Source organism: Musa acuminata, chromosome BXJ1-7 (genome assembly GCF_036884655.1).
Source record: "Musa acuminata AAA Group cultivar baxijiao chromosome BXJ1-7, Cavendish_Baxijiao_AAA, whole genome shotgun sequence".
Classification (NCBI taxonomy): domain Eukaryota; kingdom Viridiplantae; phylum Streptophyta; class Magnoliopsida; order Zingiberales; family Musaceae; genus Musa; species Musa acuminata.
In genome coordinates, this window is record NC_088333.1 from 1,388,782 (window position 1) to 1,398,619 (window position 9,838).

General features: G+C 38.2%; 1 protein-coding gene across 1 annotated transcript; it reads right to left on the minus strand.

The window, feature by feature from the left end:
- Window positions 1–252: 252 nt before the first annotated feature.
- On the minus strand, window positions 253–9,298 carry LOC135678121 (GATA transcription factor 18-like). Its single transcript, XM_065190536.1, has 8 exons — window positions 8,866–9,298; window positions 7,713–7,799; window positions 7,496–7,632; window positions 5,828–5,947; window positions 5,601–5,706; window positions 920–985; window positions 742–830; window positions 253–657 (listed from the first exon to the last, which is right to left on the minus strand). The coding sequence occupies exons 1-8, from the start codon at window positions 9,115–9,117 to the stop codon at window positions 600–602; spliced, it is 915 nt and encodes a 304-aa protein (XP_065046608.1). The 5' UTR covers window positions 9,118–9,298; the 3' UTR covers window positions 253–599.
- Window positions 9,299–9,838: the final 540 nt, after the last annotated feature.

Consider the following 9,838-nt stretch of genomic DNA (forward strand, 5'->3'; position numbering starts at 1 on the left):
TTAATCTCTCCATACAAAAGAATCATATAATCAACATACTACTGATTCTAAAATTTCAGTCCCATTTGATAAAAAAATATTACTTTTACAATTACTTAAGGCACTACCATATTAATGGACAATAAACTTAATGTCAAGATTATCAAAATGACATTTTTCACAATGCCGATACCGCACAACAAAATTTTAGCAACATGATTTCAATGACCCAACAAAATTCAATCAATCAGCAGATCTTACAAGAAAAAGGAATCTCCCCAAAAACACAACTTCATATATGAAGAAAACAAAGTATATAACTGATTATGTCTGTTCCACAAACTATTTCTAGGTTAGAAAAATATATCTTCCAGCTAATATTAACAACATCGAATTGGAAACAAAGAAAACCAAGCACATCATCTTTTAGTGTCAGGTCTGGAGGTTAGACTTTCTGGTGATATACCGTGCACTGCACATGCACATGCACCGATCTCTGTGGGTGCCGCTGTCTCCTATATCACCGATCATGGCATAAAATAATTTTATAAACTAAGCCGGAGAATTCCATCAAATTTAACATTGAAACAACACCTCTCTACATTCTTCACAATGTAGTCTTAAGCTTGTCTTTCGATCTCTGTAAGCTGCACATCAGTTTGCATACACTCTTGGGCACTGTGCAGCATAGCCACAAGAAACTTCAGTTTGAATCTCTAACATTTATAAGAACAAAATAGCATAACAATAATTAGCACTCACATTTGAGAAGTTGCAACTGCCTCATGATTGTTTGGTGCATGTTCAATAGATTTGTTATCACTTCCCAGTTCTGAGACAATGACTTCACCCTGTAGGAAAAGGTGAGAAAGACGAAATCTCATAAAGAGTGTAAAACCACGAAGCTAACCAATTCGTGGTTCTTAGAAGAAACACATACATGATCACTTGAATTAGCAAGGCTAGGGGCCACAGATTTGGCCTTAAATGGGCTTCTTAAAGTTCCCTGCATGAAACAAAACCACGGATTCAAGACATGAAACATATTCAAATGGCAGTTGTGGCAGCCACTCTAGACAACCATCTGAGCTATGAATATTGGCGATATTAGAAAGTAAAGGAAATAGAATCTTGTTTTTCACATAATAGAATAACAGAAGCTCCAATGTTCTTCAGATATAAAGTAACTGCAGCGCATCCTTAATATTGCAGCGTTTATCTTACTCTCCCCAAACCCCATATAAGCAAGAGCCTCATTGATGACATTTCAATGGTGGAAGCACCAGTACAACAACAACAACAGAACTGTAAGTCCTAACTATTTGGAGTCGACTATATACAAGCACCGGTCATCATTTAAAAACAATAATGACAAATATCACTGATTATGCAAATATGGAACTTCTACAATGAAGAACTTACATTATAACGAAAGATTCAAGTGAAAATATCTACCATAATGAACCTAAGGGGGTTTCACCCAGCAAGTTGGTTAGGCCCACGGACTATCGTATCACCAGAGATGGTACAAATGAGCGATACATAGCGGTCCGACGGTGGAACAGTATGTGAACCACTCCCGTTTCGGGTGGTTCGATCCAAATCATATATAAAAGTATATAAACCCTAAAATAACTACAACAGTGTGACGCCGCCCCCAATTAGGGCTCGCGACCAATTTTCCCCATTTCTCATTGTCGCCGCTATCATTGGATGTCGCCCACATATTCATCGTCGTTTATCTCTCCGGTACACGTCCTCCTCTTCTTCCTTCTCGTCCACCACTGCTCTGTCCTCTTCTTCCTCCTCCGCTGTTTTCCCTTCTTCCTTTTTCCTCCTATTCTTGTGATGCCTCCTATTCTTTCTTCCTCCTCTTGTTCCTCCACCACCTCTTCCTTTTCTTCCTCTGTGAAACATCAGTATTGACCGGTATGTACTACTCTTACCTAATCCTCGAAACGGGTCCCGATACCTGAAATGGCGATCCGTGGTTAGCCCTATCGAAATTCTCATTGTACCCATGCTAGAAATTCAGAGCCAATCAGCTTCGGCCAAGACTCACTAGACCTATGATTGGCATGAGCCAGACCAAAGCCAAAAGCATGGATCAGTCCTCATAGAACATGACAGAGTCAATGTTGAAAACTTAAAGTTTCAACTGCACAGCCAAAAATGATTCCTTTAGGATGGTTGATGCAAAAATCAGGGTAAAGTTTTGAAAAGAAAAGGCGTTTGACTAGATCAGGCAAAATTCTAGTTTCACAGCCAACCTTGGTCCAAAAGCATTCCAAATTTGGCTTATGCTAGTTTGCATCGCTCACCTTGACCACTATTCCATGTCCACAATAAGTTATCTTTGAAATGCATGCTCCTTCAGAACAGAGATTGATAAGTGGGAGAAACAGACTCATGCACTGCTCAAACCAATCGAGATCCTGATTAGACCAAAAGGTGCTGGCAGCATACTGTACTAGTGTTTTTGGGTAAGAACCAACATGTGATTTTCATAAACTCTAGCAAATCACATAAAGTTTTTGATAACTATTAACCAAAAACAATTTAATAGGACTAACAAAATTGCATACAATTAACATGTTGGATACCATATTCATCCTGTCTTAAAGGTTTTAGTCAGTCAAACTTTATTTTCAACATCCTGTACTGATAGTCATACCAAATTCTTGTCAGATATGTATGTACAAACTGGTTTCACATGCTTAAGTACACTAATAAAAGAATACTATAAATATTTAATAAATAAATACCAGCAAGCCATCAGTGTGGTTGGAGCACTGATATATTGGTACGGTATGGTCAGTATACCATAATATCACAATATTTGAAACCATGCTCTCAATCGCACAAATCATCTAAAACAAGGGCTCTGTTTACTTGATGAAGACAACTGTGGAATGGCAAGAGCCAAAGACTATGACAAGAATGTAGAATTAAATTGTATTCTTTTCTCGATCCTCTCCCTCTCTTCTTTTTTTCCTTTTTTTCTTCACTTGTTGAAGAGCCTAAGTTGGACAATAGCTTCCTGGAATGTGTTGACAGCACATATTAGCCCAACAACCAAGTGATTCATTATATGCGGCATGAACTCCTAGGTTTCTCATTCCCTCCAGTAATGCAGGTGCCAATAGGACTTTCAGCTTTTTAATTCACTCTTAAAACTTAATAGTAGCAGTAACAAAGATGGAAGTTTCACAAAATATTGAAAAAAAACATCAGAAGCAAAAATTATCAGAGCTCTTCACAAAATCCTCTCCTTTTCCACATCTACTATATCATAAATTTGTTTGAAGTCATAAAAGGTTCTTGCACACATCTGATCAAGGAACTCAGTTATCTAAACACACTGCATGCTGATCCCATGTGATTGTGTGAGAATGGTACTTGCAACCTAAGAAGCATGGACACGGACATGGGACATGGACAAGACATGGACATGGCGACACATAATATTTAAAAAAAATTAGGACACAGAAACAGCAATGACACATGTATTTTTTAATATATAAAAAATTATAATTCATATAATTATATTAATTATTTAATTATAATTATATATTAAGTACAATTATATTTCTGCAGTATATAAAATTCATACAAGTCTTTGCATAAAATTATTTTGGTAATAATATATATTAAATACAATTCATACATCCAAGTATATTAATTATATAATAAATATAATTATATTTCTACAGTATATAAAATTATAATTCATATAAGTAATAAAATTTTCCATCAATATAATTATCACATATCAAAATACAAATATAAAATGTGATCAATTACTTAAAAATAAAAAGAAATAGAAGGAAGGCTTATGGCTTCTTTCTGTACACGAGCGATGGGTCATCTCTTCTGTGCACGAGAGGCGGGTCGACGAGAGGGACGCCGAGGGAAACCGACAAGCTTGCCCATGATAAGCGACAAATCAATGAGAGGGACACCGAAGGAAACCCACATGCAAGGTTGCCGGTGAGAGGCGACGGGTTCTTGAGGGTGAGAGGGACACCAAGGGCGTGTGATGATAGGCGTGGGTCGTCGAGGGCGTAAGTCATGCAATGGGGGTGAAGTCACAAGTTACCGAAGGCTGGTGTCTCCCAATGGGTCGTGGTGCCCATGATGATGGACGACGATGCAGGAGGGCTCCAAGTGCTAAGGCAGAGTCATAGTGGCAACATCAGTGCAGCTGCAATATGGATTCTGACGTTTTGATGTTGTCGTTGGCATTCCTTGTTGCCGTTCTACTGAATCTACTTCCACTTCATTGGCGTTCACACACCTCGCCTTCTATAAGAACCCCTTGATTTCATGCCTCCCCAAACTCCCGAGGGCTGTGATTCCCTCTATTTCACACTTCCCCACCCTCACATAAAGGCCTCGTGACGCAAGGAAGGGCGTTGGAGCGACAAAGAGGGGCGTTGAAGATGTCCAACATGGATACGTTGTGTCCCAAAAAAAAAAAATTTTTTTTTAAATAAAAAAGATATGTGTCCAGCTATGTCGGTGATGTATTTGTGTCCAACATGTATTCAACACGGATACACCAACTAAAATGACGTGTCCATGCTTCCCAGCTTGCAACTTAGCATGGTCGAGCATAAATTCCTTACAATCAATACGAGCCACACCAGGTGAAGGAAGAGCTAACACTTCTAGGCCTATAATGTGCAAGTATGCAAACCAACGGATTTTCCTAATGAATAGCATATGCTAATATAATCTGTGAATTACCTCCCAAGTTACAGTAATTGGGTGATCATGGGTTCAAGTTAAATGAGATGCATAATATAATACTCATGGAGATGGTCAAAGTCAAAGAAAAGGTGAATATATATATATATATATATATATATATATATATATATATCATAATATGTGATATGCCGTGAAGTTACTTTAAATCAACTTATGCCACATCAAGCAAGTAAGCTACAATTATATGATAATGACATTAAATGCTTCAACAATTTTACATGTCTGACTGAAACAAGCAGCAATATCTTGAAAGCAAAGTCCTTTTAGTGACACTGAAAATCCATTCATATGGAGATTCCAAACAGGGTCTTAAGTTCTAGATATATGAATTTATCAATCAAGAAGAGAACATAGAGAGCCTATCTATTTAGATATTAATCCATTATCTATAAGAATTTCTAGAAGTGAAAAATGCAGGTTCACTATAAAACTTTATGGTAAAATGTGATTGTTGGGGGGGGGGGGGGGGCGTTCATTAGTTTGAGGCTTCATATAAGAATTACATCCATTAGTTTACACCACCAACCTTGTCATGACAAAACAAAATGCAATAGAATGATTACAGAGGAGCCAACTACGGATATGTTTCCTTGACATTTTACCTGTAAGTTGCTTTTGTTAGGCATTTGTGCAGCATGTCCATGCTATTAACATTTTAAATTAAACATATCGGCATTACATGTTTCATAAACCAGCACAGTACATGAACCAACTAACTTAAATAGCAAATTTTGGTAAGTTCAAATGAAATATCAAATGAACTTACCAGTAACCACAGAGAGAAAGTATAAGTAAGCAAATAAGAACTGCTACAGAAAATTATATAAGCAAAAGCAATTTGTATAGACCTTGTTTGCCCACATGAGTCCACAGGCATTGCAAAGTGACCTTGGTCCAGCCGGTCCACGGCGCATTGCTGGTGTCATCTTTTCACTAATGCCGCAGTTTTGACATCTAGAAAAATGACATAAAGAAGCATAGTGTCTGGAGTCACACATTGGATTTCTTCAGTTTGGAATGCTTGATGTCAGGCACCAAAATAATTAAATAAACACAAGAATTTCACAAAAATTACTTGGACTCCCTAGGAGGATCTTCTAGAGTTGCATCCTGAACAGGATCACAGCTTGAGGAGGCTGTTGCTCCTTCCTGGAGACTAGCCTTTCCAGCAAACTGTCCTTTCCGGCGCTGCATCCTGGTAATTCATTTCCAAAGCATGTACTTGAGGCAGTCTTGATTAAAATGATTATAAAACTACAGAAAAGTAAGGGGAAAAATAACCAAGATATAACTGAACAAAGATCTATCTTTATTAAAGATAGGAAAATATACACTAGATAACTTTGGAAAATAGTTCTCATTGTACAATAACTTCTTTTCACATATTAATTCCTAAAAAGATACATTTTTCGTATCAATTTGATTCAGGAGGGTTTGTTCATCATATATCAACGGCTATTACTATTTACACTTTGTCTAGATTTTAATAGTCTCAAGTACGAACTAACATATACAATTATATTACAGTTAAGTTTCTCTGTATGCATAAAAAAACTCATTAATCAACTTCATTCGTACTAATACTATTTGAACCATTTGTTCTTTAATTTGAAAGCAAAAATATCAGCTAAAGTTAGGGCATCGGCAATCAGAATTAGATTCCAATCTACAATTAACATATCAGTCTCAACTCTTGCAAATTCTGTTTTCTCCCCAGGATTTCAATGAATACAAAACCTACGTAGCATCCACAAATTGCTAATGACCAGGCTCTGACTTTGTTCATAAAGTATCAATACCAAAGATTATAACAAAATCAGCTTCATTTAATGAAACCTTCAGGAGAAGTCAGAGTTCTGATAGGTGACCACAGGTCTTTCCACTCATACACTATTACAGGGAGAGAAAAAAATCTGTCCAGACCACCATCAAAGACTATGTTGAGGTCATGCCAATTATTGAGCTAGATTATGAATCACAATCGAGTTGAAAAAACATAAAAGATTCTATCATCTATATCAACAAACACTGACTATGATGGCAAATAAATGCTAATGAAAAGTATAGTAACACAATGTTCAGTGTTCTAAATCTATAGATCTATGAACTAATGAGCAAACATTTAGGAAGGAGAGGACTAACACTTGAAATACTTCAAAACACAGAAAAAGGAATTGTGTTAGCTCCAACAAGAATAGTTCAATCTTATATAGGCCAGACTGGCCAGTCACCAGCAAAGGCCAAAGGATCTTCCACTGCACATCTTCCCTTTCCTAACAAGTTCTCAACTGCTTGTGACCAAAGGATCTCTCCCTTCATACATCAGTGCTCTAGCCACAAAATATACATTTGTCAACTTCTACTATAGACGTTCAATAAACTAGCTTCCACATTAACATAATCAACATGTAATGTTGGTCAGTTAAGAGTACAGCATATGCCTTATTAGTACAGTTGCTTTCTTTTGGTGAAAAAAAAAGTATACTTTTGACAAGAATATGCAATATTTTGGGGGAAAAAAAAGAACTATTGAGTAAACAAGAGGAAGCCACACTGAGGAGGTAGTATTATAAATTAGAATAATTGTTTTTCTAGTTCAGGGTAATACGAAAAATTTGACTTTAATTAACATGTGTTGATCTTTTTATTTTGGTTGTACAATGTACAAGGTCTGTCATTAAAATTGTTGATTATACAGAAAAAAAAAATCATTGATTATACAATAGGTAGATCCCCTGCATACCTGAGAGCAACCTCTTTGCGGACATTATATCGAATTTTTTTATCAAAATTTCTTTCTTTACGCTTTTCACGGAACCTTATCAGTGAAGCAATCCTTTTTGCAGGAATGTTTGCACGTCGTAGTATATCATCATAACCCTGTAGGAAATGCAAGTTAAAGTCAATGCACAAAAAATAGATAATACTTTAAGCTAATTTGGCGGTATCATGTGGAGTACCTTTTCATCTTGGGCATCAGGTAATGTTGTGCTGGATATACTGGAAGGCACCTCACACCCTCCTAATAATAGCAATACAGCTTGTACCTGCATCACAATTACTTGGTGACAATGCATATACCACCATTCATACAAGCATTCTGATTTATTTTTGATTGTCCATATTCGGCAATTCATCTGAGAATTTGCTTTTTAGCATAGGCTAAACAATCAAATAATTTTTTTAAAGTAATTCATTATAAACTTAACATATAAATGCTCAATGATCTTCTTAATTGCAAACACTTGTAGTGTGATAGGTAGTCCACCAGTTGCAAACTGTTTGGAATTAAGTCAGACTTATCTCATTCCTTGCAGAATCTTCATGTAAATAAAAGGTTTATTAACAAATCTACAGTATTCTCCAACCTAAATTACTATCTTAAAACCTAAATATTTCCAAATTTAAGCACTTTTTTCCAATGAAGAGTTATAGAGAAAAATGAGTTCTGAAATAAGATCATAAGTAAAATCACCATATGAAATTGCAATTCTAGTTGATTAATCTGTAGAGATTAACTATCTTGACAACAATTAATACTTCCAAAATAATGCTAGATTGGCTAAAACTCCTCAACTTAGAATGTGATACCAATGATTACACTAACTGATTACTTGTTGTCTATAATTGACTAATCACAAAAGTAAAATATTTTAAAAAGGAGCCATTTTCAATATTTACTTCAAACTCTGTTGTTTGTACTATTAAAGTAGGTAAGAAGATTCCACATAGGTGATTGATCAATTCGGAATCTTTAGGGTCAAAATTTGATCAAGTGAAAAATTTGACACATAGGTCTCTTGAATTACTTCAGGCATAAGTTTCAGATGGCATTTCTTCCCCAGTTCTGAACAACATTTCATGTAGCCACAAAGAAATACAAGATTAGGCTCATTCTTCTAAATGAGTGGATCAATCACCTCTACATCTTCAAGTATACAACAATCAGCATGACGATCATCATCGAACGGTCCAGATTAACATATCAACACATTTATCAATGTAGAAAGAAACAGTAATGCAAATTATGGTACAACTTTCTTACCGTTCAAGGATAATAAATCGATATAACAGCGTCGAAGTTTGCTGCGCCATATAAAAAAGTTTACCCACCTTTTCGGGCGTGACCGAGTCGAAGACGTAGACCTCTCCCTGATACAGAAGCGTAAGCTGGTTCGATGTCATGTTCATGAGAGGCGCCGCCGCATCTACAGCTTCCGCGACGTGGCCGTCCTGGTCCGGCGGCGGAGGCTCGCTTGTCACGTCGATCGTCTCCGCGTCGTGGCCGCCTCCGCCGTCGGCGGTGGCTGGGCCATCGACGCGATACATCTGGTGATCCTGCAGAGAGTTCGCGTCCGACGACATCCTCGCGGACGGAGTCGATGGCCGGCGTTTGGCGGGGGGAGACGCTGGCCCAAACCCTAGAGGATGGCCGGGCGTGGCGCGGCGAGGAGGGATTCGTTGTGATGTCGAGATCACAGCCGCTGATTTGGGGCACGATAGGGAGACGGGTGAGGTCACTCGATGGAGCGACGTTGATGGCACGAGGACCGTCAGATTCGAAGGGGAGAGTGGGCATGCGGAAAATGAGGGCGATCATGAAGTGCCACGCGTCATGGAGAGCTGAGCCTCACGATGGACCGTAAACCGTTGAAGCCCGATTCGGTTCGAGCCGGTCTACGGGTAGCGGCAGAATTCGAGCCAGCGTGTTGCCAGAATCATTTATTTCTCGGCCAATTCCAATTGGGCCAAGTTGCAGCTTCTACCGCCAATTAAGTCCCAAATAACTGGATAGGGTGACGGTTCGGCTCCAATTTCACGTGTAATTGTAATCCTCCAACTCCCTTACCAACGCCGTCGAGGGGAGCGGACCCCATCGAGACCACTGCTGGCCCCACTCACAACGCTCTCGAATCTGGAGGGTGAATTAATAATTTGATGCACGTAAAATATGGGCAATACACATCTGTGCGCGTACGTCCCTACAACCGCCAGCGAACTCACCGGTGATTTAGATATCATAAAAGCACCCAATTCATGTAGAGCCCACAGACCTCTATCTCACGGAGATGCGGGTGGGTACGAG

What these genes read in the sequence shown, in the direction of transcription:
- LOC135678121 (XM_065190536.1), bottom strand. Translation starts at nt 9,117, where the DNA reads ATGTCGTCGGACGCGAACTCTCTGCAGGATCACCAGATGTATCGCGTC. An exon ending in ACTCGGTCACGCCCGAAAAG is followed by an intron (nt 7,800 to 8,865) that starts GTGGGTAAACTT and finishes ATTGTGATGCAG; the next exon opens with GTACAAGCTGTATTGCTATT. An exon ending in CGCAAAGAGGTTGCTCTCAG is followed by an intron (nt 5,948 to 7,495) that starts GTATGCAGGGGA and finishes ATGAATTACCAG; the next exon opens with GATGCAGCGCCGGAAAGGAC.